The 24,581-nt window shown below is 39.4% G+C and overlaps 1 protein-coding gene across 10 annotated transcripts in view; it reads right to left on the bottom strand.

Annotated features, from left to right (window-relative positions):
- The window catches only part of NCOA2 (nuclear receptor coactivator 2), a 130,232-nt gene that overhangs the window by 26,501 nt on the left and 79,150 nt on the right, over window positions 1–24,581 (bottom strand). For all 10 annotated transcript variants that reach the window (XM_081873977.1, XM_081873975.1, XM_081873982.1 and 7 more), the window contains 7 exons: window positions 24,022–24,194; window positions 12,119–12,222; window positions 11,307–11,484; window positions 9,939–10,127; window positions 8,097–8,198; window positions 7,869–8,009; window positions 3,049–3,196 (listed from right to left, as the gene is read on the bottom strand). In XM_081873977.1, the coding sequence (XP_081730103.1) occupies window positions 3,049–3,196; window positions 7,869–8,009; window positions 8,097–8,198; window positions 9,939–10,127; window positions 11,307–11,484; window positions 12,119–12,222; window positions 24,022–24,194 (1,035 nt within the window). The remainder of the gene's footprint in view (window positions 1–3,048; window positions 3,197–7,868; window positions 8,010–8,096; window positions 8,199–9,938; window positions 10,128–11,306; window positions 11,485–12,118; window positions 12,223–24,021; window positions 24,195–24,581) is intronic.

Below are 24,581 nucleotides of genomic sequence, written 5' to 3'. Positions count from 1 at the left end.
AATAGCTGCAGCTCCTATTTAAGGCTCAATCTGAAGAGCCCTGCTGCTGAAGCAACATCTGAGCTCTGCTCTCATGAAATATTGAGGCTAAGCACTGCACAGAGCTATCCAGGCAACCCTTGCTTCACCTAACAACAGAACCATCGTCTCAACAAACCATCGCACTGAGTCACCACTGACTGTGGAAATATATTTAATTTGGCAAGGAACCCAAATGAGTTAACAGCTGGAAATGGATTCCATGGCTCTTGGGTTCATTTCTGTCTTAACAGATATCTTAATATCACATAAGAGAGAAAGCTCCAATTACATATCTACAAGTTTGTTCTGATAGCAAATAAAGTTTTCACTATTTTGATTATATAAGAGAGAATCAGACAAATCCACTTCTGAAAAAAGAAAGCAGAAAGAGGATAGGCATTTGTTGACAATCTGAAAGTAAACGAACAGGCCTTTTACAGCCTTGAAACTGCTGCCCCATTTGCCAACAAGAGTTACAGTAAAAAGCAAGTTTTAAAAGTCATCTCAAAGTACAGCCAAAAAAAATTACAACACTGCTTTAAGTATGGAAGCCAAAAAAACTACAGTACAGCAAACAAGTTCAGAATGAGATCAGCATAGTTAGAGAAAGATTTTGTGGGTACATGCAAGCTAAAGAATGTGCAAGAAGGACAGAGATGGGGGGAAGAGGAGGTTTTTCCAGATGACTAAAGTGTGCTCCAACCAAATATTATCCCTTGTAGAATAATCCCACAGGTAAACAGCACGTTATTCCATATGTATTCAATAAATGACTTGGAGTGAGAAGAGGGGTAGAAAACTGTATTACCAGCCCAAAACTATTTGTTTAAAAACAAAAGGTTGTTAAATGTACACTGCAGCATAAGCATTGGTAGCACAAATCTTCCAATCCAAATATTCTGTGAAGTAGGGAACTCTGACTATTCTAGTGGCTGCCGGCAGTGGAGAAGAGAGATATAAGGCAATTAGCAGGGAAGCTTTGGGGAAAGATCTCCACCCACTACTTTAGGAAACCACTGTACAAGCAGTGATGGCGGCTGTGTGGAGACTGCAGATTAAATCTCCTCTGTGCAGCAGCATATCTCTAAACAGTTTATAAAAACAGAGAGACATGTCCCCATATCTTCTACCATTTGGGCTTTTCAGTACATGCAGGTATGAGAAACCGAGCAAGTGCTATTTGGGGATGCCTTAAATCTCATGCAGGGGAGCCTACCATAGGAACCTGGAGAAAGAAGATTTGCCTTGAGATCCACTGCTTAAAATCTCAGGGTAAGTTTTCTTCCCACTCTTTCCTGGACTGAATTCCCTGCATGAGCATCTAAGGAAGCAAAATAGCTTCCTTGCACTGCTTCTCTCATCACTTCCCTATGCTGAGAGCAACAGCATACAGGTAAACCACATTCTACACAGTAGCACTATCTAGGGAAGAATCACATTTTTCAGGAACAAGATATTGCTGTTTGAAAATACATTTCTTGAGCGAAGATATGTGCATGAAATCTCTTTGAAGACTATCCAAGTTTAGTTTTCTTTGCAGATTTTCTTTTGCACATAAGGTTTTTGTTCTGTTATAAATTTACACTGAATAGCATCTGTAGTCAGTTCCTCTCTCCAGACTTAAAAAATGGGAGCTATCAATGCCCCCCCAAAAAAAGTTTCTTAAAAATTATAAGTTTGCTAAATTACTGAAAGAACACTGAAGGAAAAGTGCTTTATGAACAAACTATATTTAATAGAGTTTTGGCACTGGTTTAAACATTCCTTTGCAGGGTTTGCACTGAAAGTTCTACAGCTGAAACATTTAAACTTTGCCCTGCTAGTGGCATGAGAACTAGAAAGAAAAGTTGAGGAGGAAGAGAAACTGTCCAGTCAATTCTTGTTAGCATGAGATGACTAAAATGAAAGGGGAAACTTTGTTTAAAAATGCACAAAACTCCCAAAGGTTCATGTTAATTTACTGCTTCTCAGATTGCATTATAAGCTTGAAAAACTTAACTTTCTTGTAAGTATGTGCCCTGTAGCCTGGCAGTTTTTTATTTAGCTTGCTGCCTCATCAGCCACCTTCAAAATATAAAAAGGTCCCCTTAATTCCAACAAAAAGTTCTGAATTGTTTAAACAGCAATGTTCAGAGGGTATAGTCAAAGTCAGTAGTCTTTTTTTGTACAATGTTCAGCAGCTAACAAATAAACAACAACGAAAGATAATTCTTATTAAAACTTATGCATAGTTCATAATTGAGTCTGACACAAATACGCAATAGCTTCTCATAACCAAGCACTGAACTTTTCATATTTAATGAATAGGAACTGCAGATTCTGGAGAAAAAACTGTCATTTCCCTTTGTCGACATCCTTCATTTTTTTTGTCCCATAATGATCTCTCTTGGAAGAGTGAAGGAGATGTTGAACTGGAACAATGGTGAATATTTACATGCAAAGATGTGTTGTCCAAACAGTTCTCTTAAGTGCTTATAAAGTTTCTTACAAAACAATATCATTAGTGCATACAAGAAAACTGTTCAGATTTCCCAATAGCGAAACCCTTCAAACCCCAGAATGAGCCTGAGTTGAGAATGCAACTGGTCCTGCAAGGATTTCCATGCCTGTACACAAAGTGAGGGGCTCAACATACCAAATGTACTACATGAATCATGTACTACATGATTTTATCTTATGTGGAACATTAAAATTAAGTGTGGTCAAAGTAGATGTGATAAAACAGTGATAAAACTGCTGTTAAACACCAATCTGTATCTTCAACTGAAGTCCCAAATTCATGTGGTTGGTTGGAAGCACTATTTAAATAATTGGTATTTACTTACAAACAAGTGGACTAGGATGTTTTCTTTACAAAACAGAAACCATTAAAATCAAAACTATACTTTATTTTACTGTCATGCTACACCCAATATAGCTAAAGGGGGCTACTGCAATAATGCATGATAAATTATGTACTCTTGCTGCAGCTGTTCTTAGGATGTGAGGTTGAAGATTTTTCAAGGCAGCAAAAATTGTATAAATTACCTGTGAAGCATATGCAAGGATATTACAAGCTGAGGTTCACCAGTAGTCTGAGAACGGATGAGCTTGCTCTTCGTTTGGGCAGCAACTATGTTGCCGTCAGACAAGGAAAATCGATAAACAGGACTGAAAGCTAGTCCCTGCCTCAGCACTGTAAACAAGGAGAAACAAGAAAAAAGTAGTAAGAAATCCAGGCTGCAGGATAATCCGCATGAAAATGTGGACTCTGTTTTCATTGCCTTCTTTAGAAAGCTAGAAAAAAAATCTGCATTTTCTTTTGCAAAATCAGCAAGGTTGTGTTAAAGGAAAAGCTAATGTTTTGCAGATTAAGACCAAAGTGCAACTGCAGTAAAGTATTAACTGAAAGAGTGAGTTAGAGACAGTGCCAGCATTGCAAAAACAGTGCACTTACCTGCGAATTTTCTCTTCATGGAGAATAATCTAAAATAAGAATGATTTCCACCTGTTCCAACCAGAGGAGACAGTGACTCACAACTGAAATTAACTTGCCAGGGACAAAGCTAGTCACAGCTAGCTTCCTGACATGTCTCCAGATAATTATTACAAAGCATTCCAACCCATTCTGCTTTAGACAAACTAGCAAAGTACACTGACTGGGATAAATTTGTTAACCAGGAGCATACCTTAGAATAATACAATATACGGACTAGCATCCCAAGGGATGGAAAATTCTCCCTGAACATATGCCAACTTGAGCCATGACATGACAAGGAAGGGGAGAATAGTTTGTCTACAACTTAATCAGACCTTCCTGCAATTAGCTGGAGATGGCAGAAAAAATGAGCAGCGTGGCAAGGAGGTAACCTGGAGCAAAACCTGGGGCCAGCCTCCTCCACCTGTCCCCCAAATGCTCTCAGTAGAAAACACAGCCTATTTAAGTAAAGGGAGGAATATCAACATAATATATATTATATAGTTTATAATATGTTCTGTAGCTAGGCAAACCTACTTTAATGGAAAATGTTCGTTTCACATTCCAACATGAGGAAATCACAGAACATCATGGTTTCTAGAAACATCATTTACAATTGCTAAAATCTGGAACAAAAATGCTCAACCAATTGCCTAATTCAGACAAAAAGTAGATTACAACAGACAGGTAATCTACTTGAATGACGTCTTCCTTGCTTTCATTTTGGCAAGCTTATCAAGTAAATTGACAAAAGAGATTTGGTAGCAAGCTTACTTTGTGCTGAGAGCTTAGCAGTGCCCCTTTCTTGCCCTGTGGGAGATCACAGGTGATGCTCAACAAATTCAGTTTATTTAAGGTGTGCTCACCTAATGAAACCAATATGCAGATGCATTCTTTGGGTAACGTGTATTTCGGGGGGGGGGGAGAATCCAAGTCTTTGGCATAAATTTAGTGTGAAATGGAATAGGTTTGGAATTCCAACTGAAAAAAAGGTAAGCCCTAGTCTAGGGGTGAGCAAACTTTTTCAGCAGGGGGCCAGTCCACTGTCCCTCAGACCCTGTGTGGGGCCGGACTATATTTTTTTTGGGGGGGGGCAAGAGAAAAGAACAAATTCCTATGCCCCACAAATAACCCAGAGACACATTTTAAATAAAAGCACACATTCTACTCATGTAAAAACACGCTGATTCCCGGACTATCCGCGGGCCATATTTAGAAGGCGATTGGGCCGGATCCGGCCCCCAGGCCTTAGTTTGCCTACCCATGCCCTAGTCCCACAGACTCTGGCCCCATATGCTCTCCTGTAAATTTCTATCATCCAAGTCTTTTGAAGAAGAAATATTGCCTAGTGCCAAACCTTTTTACTTTCATGAGTCTATACATATAATTTTATTAAATAATTTTACTTAGTTCAACAAAAATGGGATTTTCCTTGCACATATCTCCCCTAAATCTGTCTTTCAGGATTTGAACACTGACACAAGACACTTTTAAGTTGCAAAAAAAGTGTGCTTTTCCAGATCTGGAATTTTTATTTTGCCCCATCTTTAAATGAAAACAATGAGTTACCAGCTGGTTTACTTTAATGTTTTCTTCACTGTGAAACCTGATAAACTAGTTTCATTTCTTGATTTTCCTGAACTGGCTGAAAACTCCTTCATACTTGTGTTTATGCCTATCCTATGAAATTATATTTATGCCTCTCCCTTAACCATTTCCACATTTTGAACACATAATGCTGAAAAACAAGAGTTAAGGTTTAAAATATTTATCTTTGACAACATCTCTGTGTCAATCACGTAGTAGATCAAGTAACATTCAGACTCTGACAATGCTAGACAAGTTTTTTCCCTCCCCCAGTCTTGCAACACTGGTATGGTAAGATTTTCCCCTGTTCCTGCCTCAAAGTTTTCTATCGTGCTACTACATTTTAAATTATTATTTTGGCACAGGAAAACAGGAAACACAAGTTAAACAGCCAGAAGAGTTTATGTAGAGTAGGAATGCAAAGAAAAACAAAGCCTGTTAACTGTGGCATACTGTAAAGTAAAATTTCACACTGAAGGTATGTCATTGTTTCAGTCTAACCTTTGGGCAGAACTTTCAGCAGCAGCAGTGCTTTTAGTTCAGAGCAGGAAATTCCAACACTCCCTTGTCAACAACTCTGATGTTAAAAACGCTGAAGTTAATCCATTTTAAAAACTGGGTGTGTGTATTCAAATCCACAGCTACAGATTTTGTTTAGGGGTTTTTTTAAAAAAAAGATGTCATGTGACAAATTACTTCCAATTAAAGTTATAGCTTGCCAAATGAAAAAAAAGAGACATATGCTCTGGGCAGCTTAAACCAACACAGTAAAACAAAATAAAGCATTTTGATTTAGTTTCGTGTAACATGGAATTAGCAGGACATTTTGCATTGAATTTGGGGTGTACAGAAAAGCACGTTACCTGTCCTATTTATGAATGAAAGTAGGTTCTTGTTAAAACCAAGGGGGAAAATACTGAATGTGAATCTCAGGACTTTGCTTGACACTCTTCACTTAGTCTAATTTCAGAAGGCACCTCAAAGTGTTTTCTGGCACTGACCCAGGGTTAGTGCATGCCATCTTCCCAACATACAAAGCTAGAGTGTCCTAATGCTTCATCTGTTGGTTCAACAGAATATGGGTATAAATCCGATGGGTTGAGAGTTCACAGCACTGGAGCTCAAAGCAATTTCATGTGCACACCACATTAAGAGGTAGAGCGATACCAAAAGCGATTCTAAAGTGATGACAAAGCTGCAACATGTATGCTAAATTAGCTTCTTAAGAGTATGCAGCCTACTGTAACAGAAAAGGTTCTAATAATTAATTTTCCTCCAAACTTTAAGTCACAATCCAGTATACAGACAGGGCTTTCATCTTTTCTCCCCAGCAAGCAGCCCCTCATGGTGTGGCAAGTGGAGATTCTAAAGGTCTTTTGAATTTTTGTATTGCTGTTTGGCCGGCACAGGAAAGTGCAACTTCAGGAAAGAAGATGCTCAAGAGCATTCACCAGGCAATCTCATGTTTTCAGGCCTTGATGTTGAATTTAACCCTATTCTCCACAGAAGACACATGAACTAACTAATGACTTAATTCTTGACACTTTCTTTTAGTGCAGCCTTTCAGAAACGAGTGGTGCTTTCAAGATGGATTTCTTGAGGACTGAAGATCCAGTCCTTACTACACTTTAAATCATCACGGCACCATTTCTTTCTTTCTTTTCTATATAATTTGTGCCTTGTTTAGCACTTATCACATTTTACCCCAGATGATAATAGGAGTAGCACAATGAATGAACCAAACTGTTTCAAAAGACCACTATGGAAGCACAGAACATTAAAATAACCCATCAGAGAAGGGGACAGATTTACAGGAGAGATGGGGAACCAGCAAAATCTTTGTGGAAACTGCAGCTTGGGAGGGAAAAGCCCAAAGGTAAAAAGGCTTTGTTCAGCCCCGACTGCTTTCTTTTTTGGAGGCAGGGGGAGGGAGTGGAAATCTATGTGCTATGTGTATGGGTGGCATAAGTGGGGGGTGGCCATGACCAGTTTGTGCATTTCCACACTTGTTATGGCCCAGTCCTCAGAGAGTTGGCCAAAAGGGAATGCAACCTTGAACTGAAAAAGGTTTCTCACCCCGCTTTACTGGAACCTTTAATTAGGATAAATTAATACATTTGCATTTTTCAAACATCTCCAGGGAAAGTGTCACATGCCATTTCATTAGTCACTGCATGACACACAAAGTACTTTCTTATTAAATGTATCGCACAAAACAGCTCTCTTGTCCAAATTGTGCCGTCGCCTAATCCAAGTAATTCCTCAGGAGTAAAAAGACATTGACGGGAAAGATGCATCATTTGGTGGTTCAAAATTTACATAAGCTCTCTAGATTCATATTTGGGTCAGTCAGATTCCGTTTGATCACATTCCCTTCTTCCTCAGTTGTCTATTCTATTTAAAGTATTTTCATCTATTTAAAGTGTTTTCATCAACAACAGTGCTTAGATGTATTCATGGGGTTTTCAATATACCTAGGACAGACTTCTCCATCCACTGGAAATGTTTACTTTAATTGGTTTCTTGATTTAGATTTTTATTTGTAGTCCATCTAGAGTATAATTTATCATGGACAACTGAGATATAAATGTTCAGATAAATTAAAAATATATAAAATGTAGACAGTTCTACCGACACATGAAGCAGTTTCTGATATTGCACCTAATGGGGAAGGCTTTGCACTTCTTAGCACTCCATGTTGTATTGTATTGGAGCTGCTGTATGATTTCTGGATCATGACTTGCCAAAAGTTTGTGCTTTTATTTCTATTGTAAACATGCTTGAAGAAACAATGGATCCTTACCCTCCTGATGATGCCTCTTGGCAAAAGACATATCTCCCTCATGCTGTGCATAGAATCTCTGGATGCACCTTCTCACCACATCTTCCCAGCCAGGTTTCATAGCTGCTCGCATGGTACTAGTGTCAAGTGAAGTTATCTTGCCTGAAGGTATATAAGGCTGTTATTAGAAACTACATCTGTTTTTTGTTGTTTTAATAAAAGAAGATTTGACTTGCACTTTCACGGTACCTTGCAGATCTTGACGAGTGCTAAATGTCTCTGATGAGGGCAGAAGTGGCCTTTCCTTCATTGGAACTCTTCTTGCCACACAAATCAAGCAAGACTGAAGATCTTAAATGGGACAAAATTATTTTTAATTGGAGGAAAAGGTTTGCTAAATCTATGCTAGACCATATAATTTTTTAAAAAAACTTACACTAAAACAACAAAGATAAAAATATGACATGCAGAACTGATTATTTCCTTATTGTACCTGCATCCGACAGACCCCTTAAGAATACGTAAATGGATTTTCAGTCTGCTCACTCTGCTTGCTACATTACATTCAAAACACAACAACGAAGACCTAAATGTATGTGGGAGACAAAACCTAAGTGCTAAAAAACTTACTCTAATCCTTTTTGTGACACCTCTTATCTCACACCACCCATTCCTTCTCCGCTACTCCACATCCATAGGGATGGCAATCCAAATCTCCTCTCAAGCTCATAGGGCATAGCAATAACCAAACTGGTTCCTTAGATCCAGCATTCTATCACTTCGAAACATGATAGCATCACATGAGGATCCCAGAAATTCCTCCCCCCGCCCCCGCCAGACTTCTCCAAATAAGAAAAAGTGCCTCCCAAATCTTTTGTCCTTCCTCTCATGCCATCTTATTCATGCTTAGCGTCATATAAACAGCCTCACATTCAGACATCCCCAATTCAATCCCCAAAACTCCCAACCAAAAGATGAGTAATAACCACACCACAATAACTGCTGTCATACATTTGATAGCTAGGGCTCCTGCTCCCTTCTATTACTTCCATGAATTACAAACACGAAATTTTAAAACACCTACAATGCCAAATGTATAGCTGTCTAACAAGCAGCTCTCAAGCACTCCCTGAACAACCCCAAAGGATTAAAACCTAAGGGGTCCTTGCCTGGCAGCAGCCCAAGAGCCAAATGGATGTCTGAGTAGATCAGAGAAAAGCAGAAAATGGTCTACACACCAGTTAAAGCCACTCCAGTTCTTGGCTGATAGTGAAAGCATTCTGACTTGGGTCACTCATACTCCAACCACAATAACATTAAAGTGTAGATTAGTTTCAGTGTGTTGGAAAGACCATTATAAAAAATAAGCAGCTGCATTTATTCTCTCTCTCACCTGGGTACTGCATACATCTGGAATGCTGCAGTTTAAATATTTCATTCAAAACACATGCCATGTGTGAAGACACTTTGGGAATATTTATAAACTTGAAGCATTTCAAAGCTGCAGTACCTCAAAAGTGCATCTCATATTTTAAGATAAGCCAAAAGAAAAGAATAAGCAATTTAGTAGACAGTAAAACCGTAATTTCGGGAAACTAAAAGAAGGGGAAGTGCAGTGTTTCCAAAGGGGGGAAAAAAAAAATCAGTGGGCCACTTCTGCTTATGCTTTATTCACTGCAGCAAATCCCACCACAATTTCTCCCCTAATTTCTATGCACACCTATTTTGGAAGGAGTGCCAGTGAAAAGAGTAGGACCCTGTTTAAGGTCACACCAAAATGGTTTAGATGCATTAACTTCCAAAATATGCTTATGATATGCAAGAAGCAAACTATATGTATGCATATCTACACATAATGCTGCCAGTGTTTATGTAGTTCCAAAAAAAGAAGGCTCATCTACTGTACTTGTTAATTAGATACTTTGCAAAGGGTCAGAAAAAATACACATTTCCACCTAAACAATGAGTGCCTGTCACAGAGACAAAGACAACAATGTAAGTACCATTAATTTAGGTTAAAGATGCCTCAATCAGGGAGGGTTAAAGGAAAGACTGAACATAAAACAATCTCATAAAATATGTTCTGATTACCTTCACCTTCTTCTTTGATGGACTTTGGTTGAGAAACAGCAAAGCACTGCATAGTTTCATATTTCTGATGTGCTTCCTGGTTATCATGGCCTTCTTCTTCAGAATCAGTTAAAGGTTTTACCAACATTCGGCAGTTAAAGGTATGGCTGTTGCGTCTAGGAGCTTCACCAGACCAAGGTCCTCCATTCACTAAGAAAAAGAAATATAATACAGAATGACTAGGTGCTGGGCAAGATATTCTGTTTGACCATCTTTAAAATATTAAAGGTGATCTAGCTCTTGGGAAGAGGAGGGGTGAAAATCCTGTAAACAGTATTAATAATAACCAACAAGGGGGATAAACTAACAAGGCTGATGACTTATAGAGCTCCTTCAAATGTTTTTGTTGCACAGCATACACTTCTTGACCTATGTACTTGCCACATAATAAACAAACACTCACTCCATACTTCAAAAGTGCCAGTGCATGCGTTTTCCACATGTCAAGATTATCTCACCGTAGGGAGAGAAAAAAACAGTTGAAGCAGCTTTCCGAAAGCAAGTGGGAGAAAGTGGAATGCCAGGATTTGTTATGTTAATAGCTATAAAAAAAATAAAATTTTGGAGCTGGAAAGCCCACAACCACCTTTGGAGACAAAAATAAGAATACTTAAAGTTACGTTTCCTACAGCCTTTCAACCTTCTATAATAAGAAAGTTGATTCTAGACATAATCTGCACCTACCTTCACTAAGATTTAAAAAAGGAAAAATAGCATGAGAAATATTGACAACTGAAGTCATAGCAGGCATGGCTAACCTTTTTTAGGCCAACGGTTACAGTAACCCATGGTCAACCCTCTGAGGCTGTGTGGCAAAGGACGTTTTAGGAACTTGGGGCACACATAAAACCTTTTGGCATTACACTGGGGTATCTGTGGGAGAATTATTATTTTTTTAAGTCCTTAATATGTAAAAAAAATTGAGGAGCCCCACAAAAACGTTTTGGCATCATGGAATCATAGCAGGGGACTCATAAAAAACTCATATTTTTCAAATTAAATAAAAATTATGAATGAGGGGCTAGGGAAGTCACAGAAAACCTCAGGTGGTGGGATTTGAGGCCTGTGAGCTAGTTGGCTTATAGCGAGATGAATGGTGCAGCTGTCAGTTATTACATGAAGTGATGCATAAAGTCCAAGACAAAAGTAATAAATTACAATGTCATTTGAGAAGATGATTTAGAGGCCAGAATAGAAGAGGGGGAAACATCTCAGAACGGAATAGAGGTAATGTACACATTAGGATATTATGTTACATCAAACTTAAACACTAGCTTATGGCAGAAAGAAGGGAACCACTAAAATTTATAGGTTGATGGAGAACTGTACCTAAAGATTTTGGCAGCAGGTTTCTGACAAATTCATTGTGGTCCCCTACATGCAGGATGCTGTACACACTTGTGTTCATCAGCTCTTCTTGGTTATACCTCAGGTACTGTGTCACATTCTCCGATACAAACACCACATTACCTTCCAGGTTCACTACGAAGAAGAACCCATCGAGGGCCTGAAAGGTTAGAAAACAACACATTTTAGTTCACTGTTGAGAATCTGCACCAAGATAAAAGCTAAGCTATTATCATCTTCCTTAACTCTGAATCATTGCAGAGAGGAAAATAGACTTCATTTGTTAACTATCCTGTTAAGCCTTCAAGTAGCATACTATCTTTAGTTTCTCTCTTGACTGGGGGTGGGGAGGTGAGAAAGTAGTTCAGCCTCATTAGAATATATCTGAAAATCAATATGAAGTTTTCATAGAAAAAATGCAGTTGTGTTGCTTAGCAACATCTGCTATACTGATGCAAGCATGACTGAGCGGAAATGCCTAGGAATAACTCAGAATTTTCCTTTTATTTAATATTATACAGTAGAAAAGACAGCAAAAACATGGACTATGCCTGCTTTCTTTAGCTTTACTCTCTAATATAAAATGGTGGAGAAACAACATGCATTTACTCTTAGAAATCAGATTGCTCCAACAATGCATTATAAAAGTGGCAATGAACGGACAAAAAGGCTTTGTGCACAATCTTTGTTTGACCATCTTACATAGAGTTGAAATGTGCTTTGTTTTCATTTAGCCAAATCTCATCAGAACAGCTGTTAATTCTAAAGGTTAAAAAAACTTCATAACACTTCACCTCAAGCATCATTGGTCCAAGTGCATCCTTGTCAATGACGCTCTGACCTGTTGATGATACATCAGCTTTCTGCACTTCATCTTCATTGGCTGCCGCTGCTTTTTCTGCACATAAAAAGGAGGGGGGACAACACAGTCACACTATGAACTGAATAACACAGCAGAGCTGCTTAAGAAGATTATACTTGCCACTAATTATAGTAAAGAGGCATGGCAAGCCAAGATGGAACTAGTCACAATTGTCAGACTTGTTCAAATGCAACAGTTCCAATTCTTTAACCACGGAAAAGGATATCAGAAGTAAGCTGCAGGTTTGTGTTCTGTCCCTCAAGGACATCCCTTCCCACATACAAATCTTTCCCAGAAGGCTTCATCATAGATAAGGGTTATGGTGGCATGGATGTTAACCATGTATAATTTCACAGATATTCACTGGTATCCAGGATTTAAAACCAGTTCTTTGTGTTAGGTTTTTTGTTTGTTTGTTCTGAGACATTTAACAAGGACCAAGAAAAACTCAACATGCCTATTGGGTATGGAACTAAATTATAGGACCTTCACATACAATGACTGCTGTGCGGAGCACATAAAGAAGAAATGCCATGGTACGCTTGCATCAGCAGAACCAGACGCCTTCATCTGCCCCAGCTGCAACAAAACTGGTCTCTCCCATATCAGTCTCTACAGCCACAGCAGGTGCTGTAACTCTCCAATGGTTTGAATTCACCTCGAAGGTGGGCGCACTCTTCCATTACCTCCCAGGACAGATGTCAACCAACCAACATACAACTGCAATTACTATCTTTGTACATCTTTCCTACAATAATAGTACTGAAAAAAATAGACATTGCTCATGTTTAAAGCCAACATTCTTGCAAGCAAACATTGTCATTTATTTATGAATCACCATGGAGCATAGTTCCTGAACCATTACATTTTAAATGAAATTCTGAAGAGAGATCTGAATTGTAGTCTATTGAATACATTAATACTTGTAATTTGCTAGATGAAAGACTGGTGTATCTTTCTTAAAATATTAGTTTTTGGGCCAAGCGTCTACCAGGTAGATTACTAAGTTACTGTTAAAAATCAAATAACTCATTAAAACAATGATAAAATACCCGATGAGTAGAAAAGAGAACCACTTTAAGAAATAGTCCAAAATTCAGAAGGCAGCAGAATGAAACTCCCTAAGGAGAATTTTCCACTGCTTTGTATCACCACCAAAAAGACAATATTCTGCATTAGCCATTCACAGGAGCCTTGACAGTTGAAGAAACTGTAACTGAGAAGGAAAGGTTCATATGTGAGAAGGTGATTTGCCCAGGCAAGGAACAATAGAAACTCACCTACAGCTGCTCAGATCTTCTGAGACCAGAAAGCATTTCTGAAAGAGTGGTCTTACTGGCCCGAACAGCCATCCCCTCTCAGTCTGATTTTACCAGACCCAGGAGAAATGACTTCAAAAGAAGCAAATCCATCCCATGCAGAAATCTCATGGGAAGTTGGCTGGGATGCATAAATTCTATATTTGCTATTTTGATTTAAGTGAACAGAACAAGATGAAGTGGTAAATCCTAAAACATCTTGTAATACTGAAATTCTAAAAGGCTGTTTTTATTGCTATTTTGATAAGACCTAAATAAAGGAGTTTAAAAACAAGTTCTTTCTATGAAAAGCAAACTACAGCTGCTTAAAATAGATGTGAGATCCCACACACCATTTTAAGAATAACTGACAAATCAAAGCTTATTAAGACTGTTTTACACTTCCTACATCTGTGGACAACCAGAAGTCCCACACTGATGATAATTACTGAATCACATATGTAGCTCAGCTCACACTTGTATAACAACTGTTGCTTAGGAAATGCAACGTTCATTATGAAACTATGCTATACCACACAATATACCTTTAGTATATTTCACTAAGTAGATTATGTTTGAATTATGAAAACCTACATCAAAGAGAGCAGAACAGCATATAGCACAATCCTTTGTTACTGCACCACAGAATACCCAGCTATTTCTATAGCGTGGACGGAACAAAAACATCAGGCCTACCAGTGAAGGTGGAAGAGAAAGATGTTCACCGTTTCTCCAGTATGCCACTAATTTAATCAGAAACTCAACTCAGGGGAGAACGAAGGCATCGTGACACCCGGGGCAGCAAACTGCTATGTACGGCGCATGTGCGGCACCGCTATGTACAGCACATGTGCTGTACGTAGCGATGCCGCACATGTACCGTACATAGCAGTTTGTTGGCAGTGGTGCTCCAGCGATGTACAGAGGATGCTGGGATCCAGAGGATCCTCCGTTCGCAGCTGTAGTAGCTACGGAGGGATCCCACCACCGTCCATACGGTGCTCGAGTGGTGCCAGCAGCAAACTGCTATGTACAGCGCATGTGCAGTGGTGTTACATACAGCGCATGCGTGAGACGCTGCACATGCGCTGTACATAGTGGTTTGCCACCGGCGCCGGGATCCTTGCCTTCTTGTCACCCGCCCAGACATGGCATCCGGGGTGCACCTACCACCCGCCCCTGCCCCGACGCCTCTGACTCAACTACAAAAGCATCCTGCTACTTCGTAGGCTATTTTTAATGAATGCAAGACAGAGCAGAGAAATAATATTGGCGTCCTCATAAGGGACGTCCTCATAAGGGAGCTGTGCCTGGTGGAAGAAGTGAGGGGAGAGACTCCATCAGGCAAGGCCTCCTTCCACCTGCCTTGCCCCACTCTCTGCTTCTCAATGTGTATTGTATTGTTTTACAGTTACAAAAATGATGATGATATGACTGGAAGACATCAGAGTTAAATAAAAAAAGTAGGCACAAATCTATTTAGTTTTACTCCTGTTATTGTATATACCCAGTAACTCTGCTTTTAGCCTGGGTGGAAGGAAAAAGCAGGGGCAATTACAGTGATAGTGGCATCCATGGCAAATCTGTTAAATCTATACCTAGTTTGCATGGGTAGCCTAAAGCAGTATTGGAACCGTAAAGCAAGGAAAAATAAGAGGCGCAGATCATTTAAAATATGTAATGTTGGGGATTTTTGCAGAAACAGTTCCTGGAATTACTTGAAATTTACTTTAGACAGGCGTCAGTTTTGTAACATTACATATTCTTAAGTAGTCACAGTACCAGCTGAATAAAACCAAAGTGGCACCCGAAACAGCATAGTTTCAAATTTGCAAGCATTTTAACAAACCAGTGTTCTGGCAATAAAACAGGAGTTTCAGAAAGATAGCAAGCTATAAACATGCCATATGCTGGACCAGCGTAGTGAAGTGTTTAAAAGTTGCTCCTACCCTTTGTTAACTTTTGGGAAGGTTTTTTTGGTTTTATTATTCAAAGCCCAGACTCTGAAATCTGTGAGGGTCTCATGGACTGTAATCACATTTCACTATTTCAGTCAGCAGGAAACTGTCAGTTACTCTTGCAAGATTTCACCAGTTTTTCAAAAGAATATATAAAATTAACTAGCATTCCAATTTTAAGGCTCAGCAGGAAGTCTGTGTCATCCGTAGCCATGTTTGCCTTTTATTTAGAAAAGTAAGAGAGAAAATATCAAGTTCGGGCTACATTTTACAACAGAGCAGAGGATACATTAGAGCAACAGGCACATTTACTGCTAAAAACCAAGATATTACAGGAAAACATTCATATCACCACAGAAAGGTTTTAGGAGGTAAAACAAGGGAGAATTATGCATCTGCACTGAACTAAAATTAGAAAAGCTGCCATATGGCTTTGTGAGCCAGCAGCACATTCTTATTCATTAGGAAGCATTCTGCCAACATAAAAACACAAGGCCCTTCCTGCACTCTCAAAATGTGTTTATCTTTTCAACATTAATGCGTGATATATCATCAGCTTGCTGAAATCTCCTGCAGTGCATATTTAAAGAGCACAGCTGCACTATTTCCCAGCTTGTTTACTCACTGAGATCAGCCCTAACAGTGAAGAGATTGCTTCATTCCCCTCCTAACACACAGCCCCCTTGTCAGCAAATGAGAGCTTCTCACAATCTGCGGGGAGTGACAGCCATATTAACCAATCCCCTACTACCAATGACATCACATTTCCAGCCCTCCCCGCCTCCTTCTCTCCATTTGATGGCTGAGAACAGAAAGCAGACCGTCTTACTTTTATCAGTATGGATGCTGAATTGTTTGAAGTAGTACAGTACACCAACAGATTAATCTAAAATATTCCTAAAACCTGAAAGTTATTTTTACCCTAAAACTATGACACTGTCTGTGTTTCAAATGCCACATTATATGCTTTGCAGAATGTGTCAGAAAAGTTGTTTTCTGCTGTTACAACTGCATGTGCCATATAAGATTATACAAAGGAAATGAAAGAATAATAAAATTTGTGGTTTTATAATTTGCTGGAAGCCGCCCAGATTGGCTGGGGCAGCCCAGTCAGATGTCCAGCATAATAATAATAATATTATTATTATTATTATTATTATTATTATTATTATTATTATTAGTGTCTAGTTCTTCTGGCAGGCATTTAAACAGTACAAATGATAGTGAGCATTATTTGAAACGTCTCATTCGATTACATAAAATTCATTGGTTTAAAACATTGTTTCACTCAAGTGTTTTGTCAAGTCAGGGTTTCTATGATAGCTCAGTTGGTTAGAGCATGGTACTGATAACACCAAGATTGCAGGTCAATCCCTATACAGGACAGCTGCACCTTCTTGCATAGCACGGGGTTGGACTAGATGATCCTTACAGTCCCTTCCAACTCTACAATTCTATGAAATGTTGAATTAAACTGTGAATAAGAATGGGGGCCCTCGTTATCATCAACAATGGTTAGCATCACGAAGATATAATACCAAGTCATGGTTTAAGGTAAAAAGAGAAAGGAGGGAGCACACATTCTGTGGCTGGCTCCAAATTTGCAAACCATAGGTTGTAGGCAACCATTGTTAGAACTGTATGAAACCACTAATCCTCAGATCAGATCTCTAAATAGTTTTAGAAACTGAAGGCATGAATACAAATGTTCCACAGCTAATTAAATATGATTTTTTTCCTCAACATGAACCACGATATCATTAGACTATATATGCTGTTTAGTCACATTGTCCATCATGTGTAGTTTTAAAATTATTTCTTTCTTTAGCCTTCAGTCCCTACGAAGTGGAAGAAGTGTGTTTTATTATTAATTTGCCTAAGGCTACATTTTGGTGTGCAAAGTACAAGGGGAATTTTTTTTGAGTATGTGACCATGAAGTAGCTCACATTTTTAAAATCTCAACTGATGGCCATTTGTCACTCAAGTATGCATGTGAAATGGATCGCAACTCAATGATAAATCACATGTTTTGCGAGCAGAAGGTCTTATGGTACAACACATTTATTTCTTGTTTCTCCAGGAATAAAAAACACACACCCTGAAATGAATGCAACCAAGTTGGGACTGGTTTCTACTATGCCATTTCTCTATAATAGGATATGCCATTTCTTAAAATCAAAAACCTCTATTTTCTACAACATAGCATACTTCCATCTTCATAGATGGCCCTCAATCATATCAGTCCATATAGAACTCAAAATATTTGAGGTGGGTGATTCTCCTGGAAATGGTTGAAAAGTAACTTGCTAAAATGTTTTGAAATGAACACCACACCATCAACAGAAAGCTATGAAAATGTTATTTTAATCACCGATGACTAGGGTCATGGTGCTTAAATGACTGGTAGAAGCTCAGAGTCATTAAGATTATGTCCCTTTCGCTTTGGCTTCACTGGAAGACTTGCTATTCCTTTTACAAAAAGCACAGAAATGCAAGAACAAAAGGAAAGCAACAATACTGTATGCAGCAGAGCCAATAAACACAAGGGAGTCAGACTGAACAGAGTACATAGCATCTTTTGTCAGGCAGCAAAAGGAAGGTCTCGTAGGCTCTGCCTTCAAGTGTAGCACTGCCTGTATAACAGGGAAGCACTGTCAGCGACAGCTACTATGAACATTTTTATTGCTCAGCACTTTGCTACATGTTGAACAAAGGCAACCGTCCAGAACATCCTTGTGAACAGAGACTAAGGAGCCAGTTGTCTGCCCTTGCCAGTGCTTGCTCCCTTATCCCTCCTTCTCTTACAGTTTTTACTTCTCTGTGCTACCAGTGCTCATGAGAGATCACGGGGGTCTTCTGTACCTACAGCAAGCAATAGCAACAAATAGTACTCTGCACACCTCTTCCCACATACAGAGCCCTATGCAGGGAATAGCTGCAGTTTGTCTTGGACTCTGCAAGCTCAGAGGCCCAAAGAAAATGACAGCCACTGTACAAGGGTTCCTCTCACTCCAGGGTCGTGTCACAAACGGATCTTTAAGATTCAAGGGAGAGGTGCAGTTGTGTACGCAGTCCATGTGGTACCGCGTTGGATTTATGAATTCAACAGTCCTGCTCATAAGGATGCAATTACTGTACTACATGCTAGTGGCAACCAACAAACTGTGGCTGAAATGAAATTGTAACTGATTTTCATGCATTACAGCAAAGCCAGGATGAAGTCAGCATTGAAAGGCTGACCTCATCCTGACTTTGGGTTGCTTCTACAAGGATTAGAACCATGAACAGAGAGAGCTCTAGTTCACACGGAGACCTCACATGGGTCCAAGAGGTTTCCAGGTGGCTCTGAGGGATTTTCCAGCTGATATGACTGGTGCTCCTGTTAAAAGCCCAGGCAAACCTCTGGAACTTTTGAATGGTTTGGACTGTTGACGCAATTGCCGCTGAACACCCTTTCCCACTTCATGTAGTCTGCTTGGCTCCCTGGTATACAGACAACTCCCCATTTACACAGGAGTTATGTTCTGAACCCAGCTGATGTGGGGGGAAGAAGCTCAAAATCTGCAAACCAAAGCTTGTAGGCAGCCATTGTTACAGCTGTATGGAATCACAAATCCAAATATTTGGCCTACAGAGATGCCATAATCAACATGGAAGAAACTGAACCTTCTCCATTCTTGAGGGACAGCAAAGGAACTTGTTAAGCAGCAAATCAATAGGTCCCTCAGATATAGAAACAAACCAGTGTTTGTTATACAACAAGTTATACAACTCCACCAATGTTAGTAAAGCCACTTACAATTTCACACTTACAACAGCAACATTTCATTTTACCAGTTCCAGAAAAAAACCAGAAAATGTGTATTACCCATGCAGTTTACATGGTTATGAAATTAGCAACTTTCAAGGCAAGGAAGCTGTAAAGTCAACCTAACTAGATATTTGACACAAAATCTTTAGCACAATTTTCTCTCAAAATAATAATTGAGAACTAAAATAAAAAGCCAATCAACCTGAAAGTAGAAAACAAAACCACACTCTCTTATTCAAACATGGTTTTCTTTCATTATTTTTTTCTCATGACTGAAGCCCTGAAACTATTTATTTAAAGCAATTACAATCCATTAAAGCCACTTCATGTATGTGCACAGTAAGCATCTGTTCAACATGATATAATAAAATGGACCTAAGTTCTACATGGGACGCGGGTGGCGCTGTGGGTAAAACCTCAGTGCCTAGGACTTGCCGATCGTATGGTCGGCGGTTCGAATCCCCGTGACGGGGTGAGCTCCTGTTTTTCGGTCCCAGCTCCTGCCCACCTAGCAGATTGAAAGCACCCCTAAGTGCAAGTAGATAAATAGGTACCGCTTTATAGCGGGAAGGTAAACGGCGTTTCCGTGTGCTGCGCTGGTGCTGGCTCACCAGAGCAGCTTCGTCACGCTGGCCACGTGACCTGGAAGTGTCTGCGGACAGCGCTGGCCCCCGGCCTCTTAAGTGAGACGAGCGCACAACCCTAGAGTCAGACACGACTGGCCCGTACAGGCAGGATACCTTTACCTTTAAGTTCTACATATACCAGGTTTGGCAAGAAGAGGGCAATTTATGCATTACGTTTTAAACAGTTCCATCCTAAGCACCCATCCCATCGCTTGCTTGCTTGCTTGCGATGAGTCCTATTAAACTCACTAGGATTTACCTCAGAGTAAATATGTTTCAGATTGCACTTAGTCACTCCAGCAAAAACTCCTGATAAATACTAAAAGCCCCAGGAAAGGTTGACATGTCTAGTTCTAAGAAACAACAGCACGCTAAAACATGTTAAGTCCTTTGCATTCTGGCTCAAAAGCAGACACACAAGTCTTCCCTACATTACATTTTAAGATGGAGAAACACTTCAGTTATACAAATAGAATAAATGTGCTTCAAAGAAAAGGAGATAAACAACTCATATAGTTCGGAATTATGAACATGGTTGTTGTTCCCATAATTTGGTGAGGCACAGAAACTTCACAGACCCAGAAAGGAGTGGGGAGGATTTTTTGAAGCAGGGGAAATACACATTAGCAATTTTTATGTTAGTACCAAAGACATTGGAACTTATAACATTGTCCTTATCTCCATATAAGAGAATGAAGTAGTGTACTGTTTCAAAACTTTGCCAGGATATAAGACATTGCGCAAAGGCATGCATATATGACATTCCACAAAGAATATGTAACTTAAAAAATACCAGACGTAATCCTACATATTTTGCTCCTTATAGATCTCAGATTCCTCCTGATAAAGCTGATCAACCCAATATCAAAGTGCTGGTGATGGATGGACTGAGAAGCTAATAGGGGTGAGTGGGTTAAGATGAATACAAAGGGCACCACTGTCCTGTGAAGTTACTCCGTTGCACAACTTGTTATTTTCTGCAGCATCCTTAAATTTATTCTGCATGAAGAAAATATTCTCCCAAATAAGGACTTAGCTATACAGCTGCAAATAAAACATTTTAAGTGTGTTGTAAAGTGCAATATACAAATATGACACTAGACGGAGACAGTGAGCTATGGGAAATTCAATATATTTTTCAAAACTTTTTTAAAAAAGCATTTTCACAGCATCTTTTATATATGTGTAAATTCCACCTAACCCTCTAGTATCCATGAATGGTTTGTGAAATCCTTAGAACCACCAGCACAGCCAAGGGGCATGCTTTGACTACTAAGCATTTTTTAGAATTGTGCAAACCAATAATTTCTTGCAATTAATGCTCATCTTCTTTTCTTTGTCAAGTTCATATACATCATTAGCACAATGGTTAACATAATTCAGTGCTTGATGTATAAGCCTATTTTGAAAATGAAAGCTGACAGTTGTAATGTGAGCATTAACGGCTAGATTGTTCATCATCACCCTCTTGATAACCAGGCAGTACCCTGCTGCATGTTTAACATGCTGATCATTGATCCTCATCAGCAGACTTGGAATTAGTAGGAAAGCAATGGAGTCTGTGACATTTAAAAGTCAGGGAGGCTAGAATGACAAGTAAACTTGCATTTACAGAGTATGGAGCAGATGATGTACATCTTTCATGGCCTGAGTCAAAACAACGCAAGTAAATACAGAAAATGTATTATTAATTTTCCAGGCCAGAATTACACGCTGTGATTATAACTGCAACATCAGAGACCTTACTATGCTGTACAGACATGTTTATTCATTTTTGTGATGCTTCCAATCTATGTCAAGCACACAGCATGATAATAAAGAATGGGGGAACTACAGGGCAATCACAACGTACACTGCCTTTGCTTACTTGACTGCAGATTTATACAGACCACCATTAAATAAATAAATAAACAAACAAACAGAAAGGGAGTGGGGGACCCTTGCTTACCGGGTTCTGGAGGCTCTTGCATGATCTCATGGGAGCCTCATGCAATTGCTCCAGAACCTGGCAAGAAAGGCGGAGCGCTTACCGGTAAATAAAAAGCTTCTGCGAAGGGAAACTGTAGGAACGGCCTTCGGCAGATCCAGTGTTATTCTGCCTAGTAGCTCCTTGACCAGCTAAGGCAAAGGAAGTGTTCTCAATTCCCCTAAGCCAACAATTTTCTCCCATGAACTAGCATTGTGCTTGTTCCCTCACTACCAGGATTACGCTTTGGCGGTGGGGCAAAGGAAATATTCATGTGCAATTGACTCATGTAGTACATTTGAGGGATAATTCTGATTCTTCATTAGGTTTCTGCTGGGCTAGAAAGGTAATCAGTGAAGAGCCTGTTTTTACTCTGTTCCCACCCCTGTTTATAAGAACAGGTATAAAAGTCTAGTGGTTGCAGATGATCTAAATGTATAATGAATAAACACAAGACACTAAGCAGCAAGGTCTATTTTCTAAGACCCAGGGTTCTAGAAGGCAAAGGCCAACTCCTACAGTTCCTAAAACGCAGAACAAAACACATAGGAGAAAGAAGTTATTGCATAGCCATGAATTCTCTTAAAGGAAATTTGATTACTAAAGAGTTAGTGGCTGCTTTTTAAAACACACAGGATTGAGCACAATGACCCCCAATGCAGTACAGCCTGGGCAGTAAGTGCTGCCAACAACCATCATTGTCATGTCGCTTTGCAGTGACAGCACTAAGATGACTGGTTTAGCAGCCCGCACAAGTTTCACAGGCTTCTACTGTATGGACTAAAGAGCTTTATCATAAATAAAGGAGAACAGGCACGCACCCCTGTTGCAGCAATAGGTTATTTCCTCACACGCTTGGCAAAAGAAAGAAAGAAAAAAGAAGGAACAGGGAATGACTATTAGTGGAGGAGACCTGTCTCCAAATAACTCTGCCTTTTGAATTCCACTTCCAGTAACCTACATCATTGTTTTTGTTTGCTACTATGTTGTGTATTTTTGTGTTTTAAATATTGTAACCCACACTGTGATCCTTGGATGAAGGGCAGTATAGAAATTTAACAACAACAACAACAACAACAACAACAACAACATTCCTGAACTTATTGTTGCGCATGTGGAAGAAAGCATTTATTTGTCCCATAACATGCATTATATGCTACTTTCAGCTACTTTGAAGCTATTCCTCTGCAAACCATATCTGTCACCTGGGTTCAGATTTTTAAATGAAATATAAAGCACTAGTTGCTACACAGATTCTACACAGCACTAGTTGCTACACAGTTGCTACACAGATTGTGACATGCCTGAGTTTTCACCTTTGCAATAGCTTCAACCTTCTACGGAAGTCTTCATACATATATGGGTTGTTAATTTCAAATTTCATTGACAGCAAAGGAAAACCATTTTGGACCCAAACTATCCATATAGAGCCTACTTCTTTGCCCTTAGTTTGCACTAATATGCCTTAGTTGGGACATGCGCATCTACCTACAAACATAAAAATAAATAAATAATGGGCCCAAAAGGTCTTGAAATACAAGGGGTAGCAGAGCAGTGACAATTCTATGCAGAGCATCACATTTATACCAATGAATAATTGTCACTGTAACCGTAAAAGGTAAAGGGACCCCTGACCATTAGGTCCAGTCGCGGACGACTCTGGGGTTGCGGCAATCATCTCGCTTTATTGGCCAAGGGAGCCAACATTTGTCCAGTTTTTCTGGGTCATGTGGCCAGCATGACTAAGCCGCTTCTGGCGAAACCAGAACAGCGGACAGAAATGCTGTTTACCTTCCCGCCGGAGCAACACCTATTTATCTACTTGCCATTCGTGCTTTCGAACTGCTAAGTTGGCAGGTGCTGGGACCGAACAACGGGAGCTCACCCTGTCACGGGGATTCGAACCGCCGACCTTCTGATTGGCAAGCCCTAGGCTCTGTGGTTTAACCCACAGCGCCACCTGTGTCCCCACTGTAACCGTAGTATCTAGCTATTACTACTAATTAGCACAGGGCAGTTAGACGGAATGTTATCACAATGACTGTTGTTGTGATGGTCACTCTGATTTTATTTTGTATACATTTTGTTTCTGCACAGAAATGTCAGACATACTGTTACTCCTTTTGTCCGCTTCATGTGTTTATAAAAGTGGACACTTGAAAACACTCTTCTTACCTTGTTCTTTTATTTGACGAATCTGCTTCACAGTTTCTTTCAAGATTGCACATTTGTCAGGTTTGAAGTTAAAATTGTCAATATCATTAAAATTAGCAAAGATCAGCTCTGCAAGCTCTTCTATGTATTTATTCTCTTGTTCGCGATTACGTTTTTCAGTGCTTCTTTTAGGACTGAAAATAAAAAAGGAAGGTCAAACTTCTTAAAACTGGCACCTTTTTTAAACGTGGAAAACATACATTTTATTTTAAAGTGGCAAAAGCAGAAAAACAACCAACTCCCATTTCTCAGATAGATATATTTCATTTTAGAGCACACTTTCAAATATGAAAAAGGGAAAGAATTAACCACACATCCATGCTACTCAAAAGTTTTACTTCTTAGCACATATACAGCTTTTAAGGGTAGTTGAATTATGGAATAATGTTCAACATCACTGAAAAGTTGTCCAAGCCTCTTTACTGCTTGTCCAGGAGTCCCCAAAGATAATCCCCTCTTCACACCATCACCTGAAGAATTCACAAACAATCCACCAAATATCAGGGACAGAAGGTAGCTCT

Source organism: Podarcis erhardii (genome assembly GCF_964252035.2).
Source record: "Podarcis erhardii genome assembly, chromosome: 8".
NCBI lineage: Eukaryota > Metazoa > Chordata > Lepidosauria > Squamata > Lacertidae > Podarcis > Podarcis erhardii.
Note: the sequence above shows the minus strand (reverse complement) of the source record. Positions and strands in the feature narration are given on the sequence as shown.